Genomic DNA, 21,476 nt, shown 5'->3' on the forward strand with positions numbered 1-21,476 from the left:
TGCGGAGGTATCATTCTCAAATTTGACCTTATCTAACAATTATTAAACATTTCCACGCATTCGCGCTCTGTATAACTTTTCTTAATTCAAGTAAAAGATAAGACGATTTTAACGCAATCCGACGAGGTTGAGGATCACATGGTGGAGCCCGCCCAAGCGTGGATCTATCTCTTTGCTCGACCACACTAGCGTTAGATTGCAAGTTAAATCAGTGCATCAAGTGAGTCAGCTAATCAACGAACCCCACATTAGTGATCATCTGGTAATCCTTATATCAATTACTAATGGTTATCCACCCGTGTATTCAATTAATGTTGCATATGATCTCACACCCAATATCGATTGGAAACGTTGCGCGATCGTAATCTCACAAAACATCGAATCGCGCGAAAAATTTCTTTCGAAGGAAGAACACGACTTTATCACTGGCTTGATCCTCGACACCGCGACTCAAGCTCAGACGAAACCGATACCCGGGAAAACGTTCAATCGCCGGTCTTCCACCATTGATACAAAGAGTGCTCGGAACGCGCAGAAGTCCTTGGCGTATAAGGACTTTCGAAAACGCGGTTTGATTGATCTGCTCAGGAAGTACGAGGTACTTGAGAGACGGATGAAGAGCTTTCTTCCTTTCGCGACATGTCCCCTTTGATTGCAAGTGAACCTCTGTTTTCAAAGGTGGAATTTATATTTCTCCTTTCTTGCAGCAATAATGCTTTAGGGTTTAGATAGAATCAAATTCAACTTGTTGAAGAATTTGCCTGACTCTGCCAAAAGACGCTTACCTTTCAACCTGTTTCTCGAGCTGAACATTGTTCCGCAGGACTGGAGGCAGGTAAAAGTCACCGCAATTCGCAAAACCAGGGAAATAGGCCGTTTGCACGCTTTCCTGTATCCGAAAATTAATGGAGAAAATTATTTTCCTTTGCCCCAATAAGTGGGACGAAGAGAATGGCTTACTTTTAGACACCCACGGATACAGGATCCACGGCTAACGATTTGCAAGGATCTTTGCAAGATACTTTGGACAATTTGCCCAGTTGGACGTTAAAGCTGGGTATCGAATTCTCTCCGGAGAAATCAGAGTTAGTCGTTGTTTCTAGGAACATGATCTAGCACAGCTTCAGCTCTTACTAATGGGTAAAACGATCACACAGGTATTGGATTACAAATATTCCGGTATCTGGATTAATTCTAAATGCACTTGGGCATGCCACTTTGGATAACTGATTCAAAAATGCAAACAAATGATAAATTTTCTTCGTACAATTACCGGAACTTGGTGGGGAGCTCACACAGGAGACTTTACAAGGCTACACCAAACAACGATATTGTCTGTTCTTGAATATGGTTGCTTTTGCTTCCGGTCCGCCGCTAACACGCATATTATCAAGTTAGAAAGAATACAGTATCGTTGTCTGCGCATGGCCTTAGGCTGCATGTAATCGACCCATACGATGAGTCTCGAAGTATTGGCGGGGATTCTACCGTTGAAGAATCGCTTTTGGGAATTGTCCTATCGTCTATTCCTTCGATATGAGATTATGAATCCATTAGTATCTAATTGGTAATTTCGAAAGGCTGTTCGAACTTCAATTTCAGTCTGGATTTATGATTTTATATTTTAACTACATGACTCAAGATGTCAACCCTTCTCAATGTGCTCCCATAAGTCTGTTATATTCTGTTATATTCTTCGACACCTCCATGAACGAAGAAACAAGAGAAAGTGTTAATTGCGATAAGATGTTTACACCGACAGATCCTACCTCAACGAGTCCACTGGCTTCGGTGTCTTCAACGAAAGTTTTACTGCCTCCTACAAACTCGATGCTCCTGCTTCCGTGTATATCGCAGAACTTGCTGCAATTCAATACACCCTCGGAATCATAGAATATGGTCTCAATGCCATTGATGCTATGTAATCGATGAAAAGACCAAAGCATTCCCCATATTTCTTGAGGAAAATACGGGAGTTTTTCACCCTTATTCTACAAGGCGAATGAGGGTATGAAATGGGGAAGGCAAATGAGCGTCCAATATAGCTCTAGCCATCCCAAGCCCCTACCTAGCGCCTCCACGTGGCCATACCTGGTAATGCTCTATTGAGTAGCCAAGCTAGGAGGTGCGTTGCTGGGTGGTTCCCGGCTGCCTGGTCTCAAAACCGCGGTTTTGGGCAGACGGCGGAGCCATACGGCCTAGCTAATAGGTAAGCCTAATAAGTTATTTTAATTATTTTTTTCGTTTTAGCTTATGAAGCATCTCCTGCTATATAGTAAAAACTGGCCAAAACGAGTTTTAATACTGCACATGGATACCAGAATGAAAAATTAAATTAACTTTTAAAAATTAAAATTAAATAAGAAGCATTTATGGAACCCAAAGGACGCTACTCTATTCCATACGAAGGACTGTTGGTGAGATTGTTCTATTTTTATCATTTATACCACATTTCATCTTAATATCATATCATATATTAACAGTATTATTATTGATATCATAAATGTGGAAGGCTGGATGACGGAGTGGATTGCCAACCTGAATCCTTAAGGTCTGAAGCAAATATGGCACTTCTCAATTCAAAACAAACAAATCATCACGTGGGTTAAAGTTGGTATAGCGAAATTGATTATTACATGGAAGGATCCTAATGCTGGAAGGCGACTCTTATAACCCCGGAATGCGCACAAGTGCCTCTGCTTGTGGGTCCGCCCAATCCCTTTTGGCCCTTCTGTAACAGCATTAGTGTGAAATTCATTTGATAATCAAATTTGGATCTACTGTAATTCTACCCACATACATTGGCAAGTCCTTGAAATGATGGTGGCTTTCCCCTACTACTACTACTACTACTTATTCTACAAGGCGAATGACGTGACTATTTTGGAGTCACCGCGAATGAGATGACAATTGTCACCTAGGTGACTCGATTTGTCACCTAGCTGAAACGGTTTGTCACCTAAACTAGGCAATTCACCCGAAATCGGAACAGCACTATGTACCATGTTTTTTTTTTGTTTAGTTATAACCTAGGTTCGCCCTAGTTCCAATCGAACGGCTGTCAAAATGTTTGTTTTTTAGTCAGGTTGAACTTATAGCGAATTCATAGATTAACCTGGCTCAGGTCGATTAGCACTCAGCTCTGGCTCAGTTTCGCTCTGGGATGCACTTTTTAGACGACGAGTTCACTGTGTTTTTTTCACAGTTTCAACTCCGCTGTTAGTTGCGCCACGTCGATCACCTAGCCCCACTCTAGCCTCAAAGTACTGCGATCCTGTCGAGGAGTATGTAAACTTGCTATAGCTGCCAAGGCGCCACACCTGCTACCCAGGAGAAGGATCGTTGTTTGACATGAGTGATAAAAAACTGCGATTTATACTGAAAATGACAGATGAACGGATAAAATCGACTTCAAGAGTCGTAGCTGATATTTAATAATTATCTAAAATTAAACTGTGTTAGCTCTTTTCAAACCATTTCAAATTACAATTGTTAGCACAGGTAATTATATAGTGATCTTTCCGAAAAGATGAAATTTACTAGCATCGCTATTTATTTCTTAGGAGCTTTACGACAATAAACTAGTGGGCTGCTGCAACCACACGTTTAATTCTCATAATTCTTAATCTAATTGTAATTTAAAATTTAAGTTTCTACAAATTCGCTAGGAATTTTACAATAAATCTTCTTACTGTTGTCGGGGAAGCTTTATTATCTAAACCGAAAACCACGTCGTGGTTTCGCTGCGGGAAACACCCGCTATAAGCAATACACTGACAACCCGAAAATGCTTGTTTATTCTCTCGAAACTATTATTCAGTGGAAGTTGGGAACTAACCCAGGTTGAAAAACAAAAACGCTAATAGACTTCATCGGATTACCTACGAACTGCTGAAACACAAATGACCTAGTCACGAAAGACCGAAACGTAAAGGGCCGAAATAACAAATAGCATAATAGGTAATGGCTGTATCATAAATGGCCCAATCACATTGTATGAAATACTACTAGGAAAAGGCGCCCAACATAGCTCTAGCCATCCCAAGCTGAAGTTTTTGGAGCGTCTTAGTAGAATACGAAACCTAAAAATAAAAAATAAGAAAACTTATCCAATTTAATTCTACTATGTGTATTTTATTCAATGACAGATACGTATTTCGCCTACGACTTGCAGGCTTCCTCAGTGTCTGTTTTCGAACGAAAAGGCGAAATACGTATCTGTCATTGAATAAAATACACATAGTAGAATTAAATTGGATAAGTTTTCTTATTTTTTATTTTTAGACATCCCAAGCTCCTATCTAGCGCCTCCACGTGGTCATACCTGAAAATACAGTGGACTCTCGGAAAAAATAATCGATTGGGAAATGGGTCGATCAACTTTTCCGAAATATTAAATTTTCTGAGTAGTTTTAAAATTCATTGAAAATGATAAATACAAAAACAATAAATGCAACTGTTGGAAATAGAATACACATTTTTATTTATCTGAAAGTAAAAATTGTAATGGAAGGAAATATGTAGCAAGATCTTCATGAAATAATACTAGTTCATTTCAGTAAGTTTAAAATAGTCAGTTATACTAGTTTACTTTTGTTTTTTCGCAGTCTACAACTATCAGGTATCAGCATTTTTGCCACGAGCAGCACGTTCCTCACAATCATGTGGAAGATTTGTGACTTGCTCATCTTGCCCGTGTCATCATTTACCGGATGAGGACGGGAAGGAAAATAGGAGGAATAGGAAGGGGTGGATGAAGGATTTGGACAAACACATAGGGGAACTGTGGGTAAGACGAACAGGGTGGGTAAGACGGACAGGTGGTTGATTCTACCAGTAAAGCATTAAAATTCGTAAATGTTTTGATGGGAATCCAACCAGCTTGCTATCTCATGATGTCTAAACGTTTCAATCATCATTTAAAACTTTCCAATTTTGATAAAGTACAAAAAAACTAAAAATTGGACATGATTCTGCGTTTGGATGTAACTTTTTTTCCGTCGGAATTAAGCTTTTTGAGTGGTTTAATTCCAAAATGTTGCCCATAGCATGAAGTATTTCGATTTAATACCTTTTCAAGTAACGTCTGCATTGAAATAATACGTAATTTCATTTGCGTATGAAAAATTGTGAACGCTTTAAAAAAATGTATAATGATGGGGTGAAATGGACAACTGCTAGTGTGGGTAAGATGGTCAGTGAACATATTATATTAAAATTGTTGATTTTGCTTCTTAGTGATATCTCAAGCATATAAATGAAAATTTAACCGAAAAACGTGAACTTCAAACAAATCAGAAGCGGCCAGGCATGAAACAGTTTTTGGAATGCTTGTTCATATTGCCGCTGCCAAACAACTTTCTATTGGCTGCCTCTAGTGGGAGGGGGTGGACTGCTCCCTTCATTTTTTGCACGCTACACCACCATATTTTACGTATTCAATTTGTTAAGGGTCAAAAATAATAATATGCGCTCAGTTGGGGCGATTCACAATACTTGTCCATCTTACCCCCACACATTGTCCGTTTCACCCGCAGCACTAAAAAAGTTCACTTTTTCGGACCATTTTTAAAACTCAAAATACACATTGAAAAACATTTTTTGTTAAATATTTCACTAGCTCCTTTTGAAAACAATATGTTGAATTGAAGTAAACTGTATTTAGGTTTTATAAATCATAAGTTCTCTGTATTATATTAACTGTTCTTCTTAACCTGTTCGTCTTACCCACAGTTCCTACATATCGACAGATATTTGTACCCCCAATGGCATACTGCAATCCTTGGTAGCTAACTTATCAATAGTACAATAGTACACCCCCTGGGGGGTATACGCATGATAAATAAGAGCCTATAGCTCAATACCGTTTACAACTATGTTTTGATAATATTCGCGCTTATTTCTTGTTCCTTCTTTTGCATTTAAAATTTAATATGAGTTTACACTTTTACAGTATGTTATCAAAAATCCCGTATTGAACTACAGTTGCAACTGTCCGGTACAAGAGTTCAATTTAATCCCATTTATGATGCGACTTTCTATGAAACTGTGGAAACTGGAAAGGCAACAATAAACCGAAAAATAAGAAATAAAAATAGAACGAATACATAGGTGTGTGAATGAACCCTTGGACAACCAATAAATTCAACCTCTAGAAAAGTTAACGCAAAAATTAACTTTTTAGAGAGCTAATATTCGCTTAGCTTCTCTAAACAATCTCTAAACAACTTTTCAGAGAGCTAACTTTTCCGTGAGTCCACTGTACTTCAATTTGTATAACTGAGTAGCCAAGCTAGGAGGTGCGGGGTCGTGTGGTTTTCAGTTCCTAACCTTACAACTGTAGTTTTAAGTGAACATTGAACCACATGACGTTATTTTCAAGTGTTATATTATTTAAACTGATATTTTTAGTTGACTAATCTACTTTTTCAGAGAGCGAAGTAAGGCGCTATATCCTTGGGCAATTGCAGCCTGGCTTCTGGTCTAAATGCCATTAGTTCATTCCCGTAGGTCCGAATTATCGCTTAACCTTTATTAGCAAAGATACTCCCAACGACTGTAAATAAATCATATCTATATGGAAAACGCGTTTGGTACGGGAGGTCCATGCTTTCTTCCTTCCCCTTCCTTCCTTCCTGATTCCAAGGAGTTTAATGAAATTAGGTATTATTACTGATACCACTTGATTCGCTAGAATTCCCTCTGCGATACATGCTGCTCAGTTGGCCTGGTCGTTGACAAGAAAACCGATTGATTCAAGTAATGGTCATTTTCCAGGATGCTTTCAAGAATTTGCTGCGTTAGTGTGAGATTAGATTAGATTAGTATCATAAATAGCTCGATCACAAATGGCCGAAACAGCAAATGGCGAATATTTACGGCCTTCAACCTCCACAACTCAACTAAAGGATATTTCCTACTAGTCAGGAATCCTAGGACAATTCATGCACCTAAATAGAAATGGTTTCTGCGGGGGAGGAACTATGCCTTACAGTGGCTGACGCTTTTGACGGCGGGTCACTGGCGAAGCCTCGCGGCTTTCTTATGGCCGTCTCGTCCTGAATCATCTAGGAAACATTTGGTACTGACGCAAACAAATAAATCTCGCACCTTCCACGGGTTCTTTAGGGGAACGTGCCAAATTCGAGGAGAGAAATAGACTAAAATTCAATTAAAATGTGTAAATGCTCACAAAATGAGCTACAAAAATGTTGTTTACACAATTGCACTTTTATTAAGCGCTAAACAAAGGCATGTTTTTATTTTTCAGTAAACAGTTATGTTGCTTATTTTGTTTTTGTTCGATTAAAGTTATTTGTTAACTGCTATCCATTTTTTTTATTGAATAGTTATTTAGGCATTCCGAGAAAAATCGTCTTTCATGTTCAAGGGAGTAAGCAGTTCGGTCAAATAGAGCTTCGCCCTTTCCTAATTCGGCCAAATTGAGATTCAGCCTTTCGTGGCTCGCCGAAATATAATTTCGGCCTGCTATGACAGTTGTTGAAAAACTCTGTCATTTGGAATTCGGCTATTTGAAGACCAACAATTGAAAAGGGCCCAAGTCGAAAATGTAAACAAACTGAGTGAGGGTTCATTTTCCTATGCAAGTCCGGCAAGGAATAACTCTCACTCGGTTTGTTTACACTTTGGACTTGGGCCCTTTTCAATTGTTGGTCGAGATTTGTGTTTCGGCCATTCGATACTAGCCCACTTTGTCAGCCAATCAGTGAGTTTAATTTAATCAGGACAAATACGAGCCTAGTGCAACGATCCTACTGACACAAGCAGCACCACTCAGCCGAGTTTCGAACATACGACGACTGGTCTGTTAGATCAACATCGTAACTCGAAGTTAACCTGAAGGCCCCAATATGAATTTATTTCAAATACTGTTTCTGAATTTCACGACATTCTATAAGACCTTTCGGCAGATTCTTTTTGTATATAAATACCAAGAAAATGATGATTACGTGTTTTGGTCAGTCGAAGCCGTTCGATACTGTGCCTTAGGAGACGAATCCAGCAAACTTACCTAAATGCCGACTGATTGATTTTTTTTTTGAGATGTCAAAATATTAATGTATAAAAATGGTTGTTGATACCGAAGTTATTATTTATGGTAATAAAGAGAGCGACAGTAATGAGTCACGCTAAAATAAAATTTGTGCAGATTTTTTAGTTATAACCCGTTAAACAATTTGCTGATTCCATTATATGTACACTATTGCTTAAAATTAACGCGAAGTGAAACAATTGTAACCTCTAGTCACATTATCGGAATAGAAATGAGAACTTTTCCATGCCAAGCAACAGTACTAACATAAATATTATTAAAATTATATTATTAAGCACTATTATTATTAAGTACTTCTTTTTCAATTGAAATCGTTCGAATCTGTAACTTATGTGTGTTTTATTTGAGCGAAAAGCCGATATTTTGTTTCTTAAATTAAAGCCGTATAATACGTACATAATTGAATGATGGCTGCGGTATCTTGCTCGAATCCGCCATCCAGATCTGAGAGAGCAGATTTGTCGGTATACCACTGGTCAGGTAATGCGGATTAGCTGTCACCAGTGCCTTGAGATGCTCAAGCATGATTTGGTTACTAGTCATCTGATTCATGCTATTCACAGACGTGCTACCACCGAATCCGAGTGATGTTGCCATGCTCACTGAAGATCAATATTAACAAAAATATAACCGAGTTGAAATTGAAGTCAAAACTATTCATCTGCGTAAGGATCAATTTTAGAGGTAATAATTACTATATATCAGCAGTATGTTGAATACAGAAACGGCGCACATGCATAAAATCGATACTCTTATGAGACATACCACCTCAGCGCATTGCTCCAATGTTGAAACGCTAACTCAATTGCAAGATGTTTGCATTCATTGACGGCTAACATTAATTAGCACAACCAAGAGACACAATAAGCGACAGGGATGGGCGATATTGCAAATTCCTTGTTGCGGATCGAAGGGAAAACAGAGTGTCAAGAAAGGGGTTTGGGCTGCGAGGTTTGCTAGCGGTCTTCCGATAGCACTATACATTGTAATAGGGGTTTGAAACGCGGAGAAATACATAAACGTCCACTCATGGTGTATATAAATTTAATAATTATGCTTACAGCGGAGAGATTTGGATATGGAAACTAAAGCGAAATGAAGCTATTAATACATTCATGCATAAATAAGCCAAACAGACGAAAGCGGTGAATAATGTACCGGAAAAGCAGTAAGATTTTATAAGCTAGGTGCAAACGAAACTATGATGTTAAATTATACAAATTGTGAAAGTCGACATTCGCAACAACGAGAATTGCCGAATTTCTTGAGTTTCCGAAAACACATTCGCTATAGAAATGTTTTCCTGAATTTGAATTAATCAGGACACTGATGCTTTTTTAAAATAATGCTAAATCAATTTTTTTTGTTTGTCGATCGTCTAACCAGCTTACAGTTTACAAATCATAAATCTGTCATACGAATTACAGAGATCGGGAAAAACTGTAGCGATTAATGAAGACAGAGGTTCGCTTTATTATCAAGTAGACTGACGCAGGTTTTTTATTTTAAAATTAATCCATAAATTATAGATGATATAAAATCAAATTTAAAAAATCAATAAATATCATTACAACACGATTATACTTTACAACCTATTGCGCTATATTAGATACGTAATACACATGATTTTGTGCTTTAATTTAGGAAAAAAAGTTCCCAAGTTGTCAACTTGACAAATAAAAAAAGTGCCTGATACAAAATATATCAAAAATGGTTGTCAAATTTTTTATTAAGATTCCATCAGGGATTGGAACAAAGTTCTCTGCATTGACAAAGCAAACGATTAAAAAGGGTCCTGATCATCGATTGTTGATGAAGTCACTGTTATTTTATTATTGCTTATTAATGTATAGGCTACAAACCCGTTACCAAAAAAACATAATATTAACACAATGAATACAAATTAATACAACGATTAAAAGGAATTCAGTTGTCCCCTTAAATATAAACTAAGCCTATTTTTAAGGGTAGGTGGTGGCATAGTAATATCCACTATATGCTGTAGATCTTTGAAAGCAGTCATAAAACGGCACGTTGGTTCGCGAAGAGAATAATTCCTATTTCTATGAGGCGGGTTGAAAACACGTCTGTTACAGAGCACGACTTGACTTTGGTTAAAGAGCAACCGTGCGGCAAGTGTTTCACTATCGGTTCGTCCAGATAAAATGTTTGCGAAGAACACTATATCAGCTATTCTATGCCTGCAGTCACTCGTGTCCATGTTGACTAGAGAACAAAGATCTTGATACGGCGGCAGTTGGACTCTATTCCATCTCAAATTCCGTAAGGCAAAACGTACAAACTTTTTTTGAATGCCCTCAATTCGTTGTATATAAGTTACGTATTGTGGTGTGGCGCCCACAAAATCAAGCTTACTCCGTATAAGTCCAACGTATATAACTGTTCTCATTGCTCTCAAAATTTCTTGAGGCTTTTGAAAAATGCATCATAATTTATTCTTTAATCATGACACTAAATGAGTACATAGTTTTATATGTTCAATTTGCAAAAAATAAAGTTTGAAATTTCTAGAGATCCGACCCAGGTAACCAATAAGCATTTCCAATGCAATTTAAATGCAAGCCAATAAGCATTAAAGTTGCCTTAAATGCTACTTAAATGCTATTTTGGCAAAATATGCGGCTACTTTACTGCTAACCCTCTTATAGTGCTGACAATAGGCCGTATGAATAAAACAGTTTACTTTGCTTTTCCGGTTTAAATCGTATGGGAACATTTGCCCTAACTCTTTTATTCATACGGCCTAATGCTTATTTGCAGCTAGTTACCGACAAGAAGAATTTAAATAGAATTGTGGATGCTAATTTACAACAGTTATGCAGTTAAAAGGCTGATAAACAGCAACCTGCAGTATAAAACGCCAGGGATGCTAATAAAAGATTGATTTACTACTTATACTAATGCTTATTGGTTACCTGAGGAGATTGTAGTAGATGGTGGTTACAAGTCGTTTATTCCATGGTAGAAAATACCTGGTCGCAATCTACCATAACTTGAAAACATAAATGTTTGTTGCAACGGTGGTAAATTAAAATAATGATACAAAAACATCGTCCTATAATATGTAAGAATAAAATAATCAGCCAAAAGAATATTAGCGAGACTAGATAATTTTCTCGTAAGCAGTTTAATAAACGAAGAAACAGATATAAGTTTATAAACAAACGGTGCTTAGTATTTTAGAAACCATAAAAAGTAAATATATGTTTAACATAGTATATACTGAAGGCTACTACAACATTTTGAAACTTACTTTGGGCCAACAAACTGGCAATACTTGGAGGATAATAGCTACCCAAGCCGCCGAGAATGCTTGTCGCGCCGGGCGGAATAACCCCGGATGGCACAATGCTGGGTGCCGCAGTTTTACTCGTGCTCGTTCCCGGCCCAGATACAAGGTTGCCACTACTTTTACTAAAACTACCAATACCAGCAAAAGACAATGCGTCCCTTTCGTTACTGCCACCCAATCCATATACTGAGTAATGACATAGGAAACCAGTAATTGTCCATTATAAACGTTGACAGTAATATGTAAGGATGTAAGGATGGCATAGATTATGCGACAGTAATAGATAACGACACGGTAACAAGAGTTGGTTTGAAGAAGCGGTATGCATAGTGGACGATAAGAACATAATAAAAACTTCTCATTAAGAATTGGTTTACAAATAACTCATATTAATTATCATTATGTCAGGGGCGAGAGAATACTAAATATCTTGTGAACGATCACAATACTCACCACTGCTGCCTACTCCTGGTTGTTTTAGGAGGGTTGGTTGTTTGATCACCTCATAGCTTCCTGCATTTGACGTCTTTGTTACTAAGCCGCTGGGAATCTTACCCGTCGATTTGGATGACACATTCGATGCGGCCATCACAGCCGCTGCACTATTGGATGACACTGCGGGTGTATTCTCCTTCTTGAGCTTTGTCAGTGTAGCAACGGTGGCTAAATCTTTTCCACCTCCTGGAAAACAGTCATTCTTTGAATCATTTTATAACGCATAAAAGCTGGAGTACAAGCTCCAGTGATAACCGCGTACATACAAACGAGAACAAATTATCCAAAACGTTTATTTTACTTCAAAGAATCGAAAAAAATCATGAAACATTTCTAACTGATCCGGCAGACTTCACACTGGCCTTAATTGAACCGAATGACATAAATTGTGAATATCAATTGTACTGTCAAGTTATAAGTTAAGTTTTGCACTTTTCAGCTTTTGACGTGCTTAATGCTTAATTGATATACCCTGTTTGCTACAACTTTGCTAAGCCTTTATGTGGAAATGCCAACCCCATTAGCACAGTTGTTACAAACCAATTGTGGCAACCGATTTATTACTGATTTCAATAATAAAAGAGTTTCTGCAGCAATAAGTGCGAAAAGTGTGCTGCTTGGGAATATCTAATATCTAGAATATCTATCATTGATTCGTTGTTCTAATTAACCCATTAAACCCCAAACTTTTTCCAGCAGAGATAACCCGACCAAGGTTTGACAACAAAAGTATTTCAAAATTACTACATATTCTGCTGTTGATATCTACTAGAAATCATGTTTTGTTATCGAGTCCAAACCGGATTATGATGTATCAGATTTTGCATTCATTTTGTTTTCATTTTTGTTGAAAGAAGACGTGTTGACATATTTTCTTAAATATAATAAATGACGCTTACAAGTATTTACGCACCGAAAGAAAGAAAATATAATTATTCTACGCAACACGTTGTGAATTTTACTGGCAAATAAGGATTTTGAGGAATACGGAACGGATGTTCAAAAATATAGTCAAGTTAATTATAAATGTTCCTGAGAAATTAAATAATGATTATTCTGGCAGTAGAAAGGCTAGGTCACGCCGCTAGGTGGATTAATTCGGGTTTTTATTTATTGCGTTCATGTTGCGAAATTTAATTTTTTCGTATTGAAATGTCACAAACATATCAGCTTCTGGCTCTCGGCCAGGTTTTTCATAGAGCCCTATAAATGTATCTTTATAGGGCTTTAGCTTTTCAGGGTTCTCGGATGACTGGTAGTAAGATGCTATGGAGAGGTATAGGAAATGTTTGCTTTTTATCAAAATTAGGCAGAAGTCATGAAAATTAAGTATAACAGAATAAACTGTACCACAAATAAAATATGATTAGTGCTTAGTTTTCAGGTAGGTAAACATAAATAAGTGAGAAATTTTGATTTTACTACCACTAGAAAAGCGCCATCTCTTGAAAAGCAACGGTTCGTATGGTGTCCTATTATTTATGACTTTTGAGTGTACTGCATCAGCATATTTTAGCCTTATTTTGAAAATAAACGCAATATTGCAAAAAAATTTTGGAGGTCTAACCGTAGCTCGGATTTTAACAGTATCTAAGAAAAAGTTGTTCAAAAAATAGTACTGAATAAGTCAGATATATTCACTATGTAGTAATTTTATTATAGTATGCCTCAATTTTAATTTTAATTAAAAAATGCGATATTTTTGCATAAAACACGCTCAAAAGTTTTGAAGCTAAGGTTCGCCACTATTGACACTACCGGTAACAGTTAGCTGAAAACATATGCTTTCAAATGAATATAGTCTGATTTAGCGCAGAGTTGCGCCGAGCATAATTTTCTCGAAAAGAAATTCGATCATTTTGACTCAATTTTGATTCATTTGATAGTAGCGCGCCAACCGAGCAAAATTTGACAAATTGATGTATGGGACACTTCTAGATAATAACTAGATCTACAATTTTTCGGAATAAAGTGTTGCTGTATCTTTTGTAGTTACGGTGCTACAATACTAGTATCTCTAGTAACTAAATGAATGTTCATTTAGTTACTAAAGAGGTACTAGCATTGTAGCGCCATAACTACACAAGTTACAGCAACACTTTATTCTGCAAAATTGTAAATAATAACGAGTTCTACAAATGTCTCATACATAACTTTGTCAAATTTTGCTCGGCTGAGACGGTAGTGTCAAATGAATCAAAATTGAGTCACAGTGATCGAACCATCCCTGCTCGCTTGTTTTATGCGAATTATAACACAAATTTTTATTTCAGTCGAATGAAATTGTTCATCAGCTATTCATTACGAGACTAGATTATTAGACTGTATTAACGATAGGAAGAATGACAGAATAAGCACAAGAGAAAAGCAAAAAAGGATCAAAAATACAAGGGAACATTTTACACGCAGAAATCAGCGATAAAATATAAATCGGAGTAAAATTTAATGTGTTCCTATTTCTACTGATCCGATTATCAATAGTTTTTTTAAGCGGAAAAATAGAACTTTAAAAATCTTCCTGAGGGTGTTATATTGCACCTGAAGAAAAAATCTTGAAACGAGTGATACTGCATAAGAGGAAGAAGAGGAAGATTACGATAAAGAAGAAGGTGAAAAAGAAGCAGAAGACGAAGACAATGAAGAAGATTAGGAAGAGGAAATGTTTTTTATTTTTTATTTTAATATTATGCGATTATATGTTGTTTGTTAAAACTCAAACCTATTACTTAATGTTTTGAAAAATATTTGACCCTGCCAAAAAAATTTTAAACAGTTTGCAAGATGCTTTTCAGTCCTGCAAAGTCATTAGGACTATAGAAAAATTCCACTCAAGAAATACATTCAAAAATAGTCAAAAATAGTCCCTAACTCAAACAATTTACGTTCTAATACAAAAATAACGTAAAATTCGGACTCAGCACCCCAAAATTACTTAAGAACCGTATATTATCCTTAATTTAAAGAGTTTTATTTTGCTTGGTCAGCCTTTGTATGGAGTCGCCCCACTGTGCTGTGGGTTCTGTTTTACGCATTGCTCAGCCATTCGTTAACCAATGCTAAAAGACATGTGCAAATCTACTGACTCATTAACTCTTATACATATCTCCACGTGGTGCCGGCTAGGGTACGCAAGCTTGGTTGCCGTACGCAAACAGGAAAGGGAGATCAGTGGCTCCCGCCTACATCTAAGATGACAGCCCCAGCAGTGAGATAGGAACCTTATGCTAACAACCTACTGTACCCGAAAACAACAAACGCGACTACAAATGAATGAAGAAATCGATCTGGATTATTGGCAACGACTTTAAGCTTTAAAGACTTTAAAACGTTGTGTTGAAGAGGCGCAGTCAGAGGCTTATGGCGGCGCAGCTTCGCCAACAAATGGCTGGTAAATGGCTGAATAATGCGTACCGTCGGTGCCTTGTGCACGTGTAGGCATAAAATAGACCCTACAGTGGTTCATAGCCTCTTATTCAGCAACTCCTATTCCTACCGCCTCGTGGTACCAGCCGGGATACGAGCAACTTTGGTGGAGATCGGGTAACCAACCCCGGTGGAAGCCAAGGTCGTATGCTGACAGGAAAGGAGGGCTCTTTCGAGCTTCGTTGGCCCTCCGGCGAAACAGGGGGTTGGTGTAGCAGGCTTTGCAAGCCGTCACCACGAAAAATATTAAAGCATGGAACGAAGAACAAATATATTCTTACTGGAACAATCGGAATAGACCCACGCGACGAAAAAGGACTATGGATTGGAAACTCGGGACGTGGAACTGCCGATCTCTCAACTTCCAAGGGAGCACTCGAGTGCTCTCCGACGTATTGAAGAGCCGCAAGTTCGACGTCGTAGCGCTGCAGGAGGTGTGCTGGAAGAGCTCAACGGTACGTACGTTCAGAGATGGACATACCATCTACCAGAGCTGCGGCAACACACACGAGCTGGGTACAGCTTTCATAGTGATGGGCGAGATGCGGAAACGGGTGATTGGGTGGTGGCCAATCAATCCTCGAATGTGCAGGTTGAGAATCAAGGGCCGATTCTTCAACATAAGCATCATCAACGTGCACAGCCCTCACCTCAGAAGTACCGATGACGACAAGGATGAATTCTACGCGCAGTTGGAGAGTGAATACGACCGCTGCCCAAAACATGATATCAAGATCGTCATCGGGGATTTCAATGCTCAGGTCGGCCAGGAGGAGGAATACAAACCGGTGATTGGAAGGTTCAGTGCACACCAGCGAACCAATGAAATGGGCCTAAGACTTATCGACTTTGCCGCCTCCAAGAATATGGCCGTACGTAGTACCTTTTTCCAGCACAGAATCCACCATAAGTACACCTGGAGGTCACCAAATCAGACAGAATCACAGATCGACCACGTTCGGCACTTCTCAGACATTATCGACGTCAGATCCTATCGAAGCGCTAACGTTGACTCGGACCACTACCTAGTGATGGTTAAGATGCGCCCAAGACTCTCCGTTGTGAACAACATTCGGTACCGACGCCAGCCTCGGTTAGATCTCGCGCGGCTGAAGCAGCCAGACGTCGCCGCAAACTACGCGCATTCTCTCGAAGCTGCACTGCCGGAAGAGGACGAGCTGGACGAAGCCCCTCTCGAGGACTGTTGGAACACTATCAAAACAGCCATCAGCAGTGTAGCGGAGAACTCCATCGGGCATGTGGCCCGGAATCAGCGGAACGATTGGTTTGACGATGAATGTAGGAGGGTGATGGATGAGGAGAACGCTGCGCGGGCGGCCAAGATGCGCAATGCCACACGTCAGAACGTGGAAAGACACAAACAAAAGAAGATGCAGCGAAACCAAATCTTTCGGGAGAAAAAGCGCTACCTGGAAGAGCAGGAATATGCGGAGTTGGAGCGGCTGCATCGTTCTCAGGAAACGCGGAAGTTCTACCAGAAACTGAACGGATCCCGCAAAGGCTTTGTGCCGCGAGCCGAAATGTGTCGGGATAAGACTGGCAGTATTCTGACGGACGATCGTGAGGTGACAGATAGGTGGAAGCAGCACTTCGACGAACACCTGAATGGCGCCCAGGCGGAGAGCCATGGCGGCGGGGAAAGCGATTTCGACGGTGCAACAAACGGGGAAGAGGTGCCAGCCCCAACGATAGGCGAAGTTAAGGAGGCCATCATGCAGCTAAAGAACAACAAGTCAGCTGGAAAAGATGGCATCGGAGCGGAGCTTATTAAAATGGGACCAGAAAAGCTGGCCGTTTGTCTACACCGACTAATTGTTAGAATTTGGGATACGGAACAGCTACCGGAGGAGTGGAAAGATGGGGTTATCTGCCCGATCTACAAAAAGGGCGACAAGTTGGACTGTGAGAACTATCGAGCGATCACCGTTCTCAATGCCGCTTATAAAGTACTGTCCCAAATCATTTTCCGCCGTCTATCACCAATTGCGAATAGATTTGTGGGAACTTATCAAGCCGGCTTCGTCGAAGGTCGGTCTACAACGGATCAAATATTTACACTGCGGCAAATCCTCCAAAAGGGCCGTGAATACAGAGTTCCCACGCATCATTTATTCGTTGACTTCAAAGCCGCATATGATACCATCGACCGGAAAGAGCTATGGAAAATCATGGACGAGAACAGCTTCCCCAGGAAGCTCATCAAACTGGTTAAATCTACGATGGATGGTACGCAGTGCTGTGTTCGGATTTCGGGTGGATTGTCAAGTTCATTCGAATCACACAGAGGGCTTCGTCAAGGTGATGGTCTTTCATGCCTGCTGTTCAACATAGCGCTACAAGGTGTTATGAACCGAGCGGATATCGACACGCGGGGCACGATATTCAACAAATCTAGTCAATTCGTCTGCTTTGCCGATGACATGGATATTATCGGCAGAACATCTGTGGCGGTGGCTGAGCAGTACACCAGACTAAAGCGCGAAGCAGAAAAGATTGGGTTAAAGGTAAATACGTCTAAAACAAAGTACATGCTGGCCAGCGGAACCGAGGCCGAACGACACCGCTTGGCCAGTAGTATATTGATCGACGGCGATGAGTTTGAGGTAGTCGATGAATTTGTCTACCTTGGCTCACTGGTAACGGCGGACAATGATACCAGCCGTGAGATTCGGAGGCGGAAGTCGTGCTTACTATGGGCTCCACAAGCAATTGCGGTCGAGCAGACTAAGTCCCCGTACAAAGTGCACCCTGTACAAGGCGCTTATTAGACCGGTTGTTCTCTACGGGCATGAAACATGGACAATGCTCGAGGAGGACCTGCGAGTGCTCGGAGTTTTCGAACGACGAGTGCTAAGAACGATCTTCGGCGGCGTACAGGAGAACGGAGTATGGAGGCGGAGGATGAACCATGAACTCGCACAGCTCTATGGCGAACCCAGTATCCAGAAGGTGGCTAAAGCTGGACGGATGCGATGGGCAGGGCATGTTGCAAGAATGCCGGACAACTGCCCTGCAAAGATGGTGTTCGCCTCAAATCCGGTAGGAACAAGACGACCAGGAGCGCAGCGAGCAAGATGGTTAGACCAGGTGGAGCGAGATCTGGCGGAGAGTACTCGGTGTCCGAGGAATTGGAGAGCGGTAGCCCTCAACCGAGTTACATGGAGAAATTTTGTTCAACAGGCTTTGTCTTAGGACGGCAAGCCACCTAAGTAAGTAAGTAAGCTTCGCCAACAACATCCGGGCTGTTGATGACAACCGATTCCCCGATTTTCTCCGGCCCGTTGCCAATCTCGGTTTTAAGTAAGTGCACCAACAACACCCGGGCTGTTGATGACAACCTGTCATGGCGAAGGATGAAATCCATGGCGGGTAACCCCGTCGGTTGTGAAGATCTCTGATTTCCCTTTGTTGTGCCGGACCAACGAATATGGATACATAGTAAGTAAGCAACGAACCTGTAGGTTACTTTTAAGCAGTTCTCTGGGTTGGCGGGTTTTGTTTCACAGTTAACATAAACATACAAAACTGTCAATGCGACCGAAAGCGATAGAGCGAGTCTCGTGGGTTACTTCATGTGTGAGAATTCCACGCGCATCTAATTCTGTCGCAATAGAGCTTAAGTCTCTCATTAAGTACTTTACTTTTTCTTTCTTGAAAGGCTCGACAGGGGAAATTCTGAGTAGCGCTCTTTTTTTAGTACTCATGACTAAAAACAACCTTGAATATAAGACAAAACTATGAGCCCCACGAGGAGTCGGTTAGTTAGGTAATTGTGTGGATAAATAAGACGTTAAACTCAGTTTCACGTGTCGGATATTTAATTCGTTAAGAAGAGTTAGTTGAACAGTTAGTTACGAAGTTAAGAAGTTTGATCGAACCGCGGAAAGTCATTAAATGAAGTGTGACACGTTAAGTTATTTGTAGGATCGTAGTAAAGTAACGACTAATAAAGCGACATTATCCGGCGATTAGCCATAAGGTTCACTGTCATCGATGTTGGTGCACTTACTTAAAACCGATATTGGCAACGGGCCGGAGAAAATCGGGGAATCGGGGTAGTATGAATTCACTAGTCTATAGGCTTGAGAATCTCTCTCTGTATTCGTAGCTTACAGTCCCGCAAAACCGTCACTACACATCGAAAAAGTGTAAAAATAAGAAGTGTATCTTTGGTAGCAAGACCATTGAAGGTATAAGGTAGTATAATATGCCCGCCTTAAGAATAAATGGATATATCTCAAACAGGCTTCCCAAGAATAACGTTACAATTACGAATATATACCACTTTACTACTTACTACTTTACTTTACTATATAATATTTTATATTACTTTTTGAGCTGAAAATCAATTGCAACTGTTTACTTCCTTTAATATTGTGAAATAAAAATGCTAGGAATTATTTAAAAACAGCGACTAAAATTTGGGTTTCTCGTTTGCGCGGGCAATATGCCCCAGCTGCAGTATAATACGCTCCACGTTGTGTTTCGACTATTTTTGAAATTGATATGCCTATACTATTTTGTGGAAAGTTAAACTTTAGATATTCTCAAGCCATTGTGTTTTCACATACAAAACCCTAGTTTCGGTCTCCTGCGATAACTTTTCTTTTTTGCATGGGGCATATTATACTGCAGCTGAGGCATATTGCCCCGCATAGTTAAGTAACTTGGAATTTCGACGTGATAGATAAAATATTCCTAGCACTTTCATTCTACATTACTAACTGAGGCTAATAGTGGTAATAGACTGTCACTCATATCTATTTATCAGCATTTATAGCCAAATTTGCAATGGGACATATTGCATCATCGCAAGTGGGGCATATTGGCTGCATTCGACATGTTGGGAAAAATATTAAATAGTTACATAAACTAAGCGTTTTTCCCTTGGTTTTCGACTGAGATAATGTTTTAAAACTTCACTTCACGCAATCGAATCGTAACAACCAGATTTACAGATTTTAACCACAAGAGAGCTTACGGAAACGACGCGACAAATTACATCGGAAGCTGTTAGAAAACAAATTTATTTTTCTTTTGGCTTGACAGCTAGTGACAACTGTCAAACTTGCATAGTAGGCTGGTTTCATCGTGTTATAAGGTATCTCATTAGTCTTGCATTTTAATTTATGCTGGTTTGCGAATAAACAAACTAGGACGTATTACCCACCTGGGGCACATTATACACATGTCCCCTACAGATATTTTATTAAGTTTTTGTCCTTCCAATGTTGGGAAACTGAAGGGGGGGCGAAAAAAACAAAGAGATTTTTTTAATCGAGCGTTTTAAGCATTTTTACTTAAAGTTAAAACGTGCAAACCAAATATATTTTTGCTTTTCATATATACGGTGATCCGCAGACAAAGATCTTCCAAATGGTGGAAAAAGTTCCATAAGTTTTTCACCAAGTGGCATTAGTATTCAAGTGAATTCTGTAACGTTTTGGCATGTCTATAAATCGGAGTTGGCGTGAGTAACGAAAGGTGAAGGATTGTGTTCTTACATGTGAGAAATTCATAAGCTCAATTCTTCAGCTAATTTAAATGGTGGACCTGAAAAGGTCCGTTTGTTAATCTGGAATTCTCAAATTTCTGACTCGTGGTGTCCATTGAATACTTCTGTCCATTAGATAGGTTATTGGTGTGTGGATTAATGGTGCGAATACTGTTTATCGGCCAAACGCTACTGGTACGATCTGTAATCAAGATAGATTTTTATGTTTATGATGTTATGAGTCGCAAGCTAGCTGCTTGCCGATGTGTCTCCAACGAAAGCCGGTGACCGACTGATGACGCGCACCGAGGCAAAGGCAAACAATGTTTCAAATACAACCTTTAAAATTATGCCACGGATGTGACTCAAAAACTGGCTGTCCGATGTGTCGCAAGCTAGCTGCTTGCCGATGTGTGATGTGTCGCCAACGCCAACGAAAGCCGCTGACCGAATGACGTGACGATCTGACGATGCGCAGTAAAAGGCATAGCAGCCAAAATCCTATCGTTCGCTGGCGGATGAGTCGATGGATTCTTCGGTTTGTCGGCGTCTCGTTTGGTAAATTTGGAAGCCTTCGTTGCCTTATCCGGAGAAGCAGCAACACCAACACCTGAAGCTCAATAATTTTCGATCGGATTGTATAGGACGTAAATTAA

The 21,476-nt window shown here is 39.7% G+C and overlaps 1 protein-coding gene across 2 annotated transcripts in view; it reads right to left on the reverse strand.

Moving 5' to 3' along the window:
* LOC128738516 (protein strawberry notch) overlaps positions 1–21,476 on the reverse strand; it is a 47,350-nt gene that overhangs the window by 13,727 nt on the left and 12,147 nt on the right. The window contains exons 3-4 of one of the 2 annotated variants that reach the window (XM_053833718.1): positions 11,841–12,068; positions 8,471–8,676 (exon numbers count right to left, since the gene is read on the reverse strand). In XM_053833718.1, coding sequence (XP_053689693.1) covers positions 8,471–8,676; positions 11,841–12,068 — 434 coding nt within the window. Of the gene's footprint in view, positions 1–8,470; positions 8,677–11,840; positions 12,069–21,476 lie in introns of those variants that run through there. The other variant, XM_053833719.1, reaches the window with a different exon arrangement.

This window comes from Sabethes cyaneus, chromosome 2 (assembly GCF_943734655.1).
Source record: "Sabethes cyaneus chromosome 2, idSabCyanKW18_F2, whole genome shotgun sequence".
Classification (NCBI taxonomy): domain Eukaryota; kingdom Metazoa; phylum Arthropoda; class Insecta; order Diptera; family Culicidae; genus Sabethes; species Sabethes cyaneus.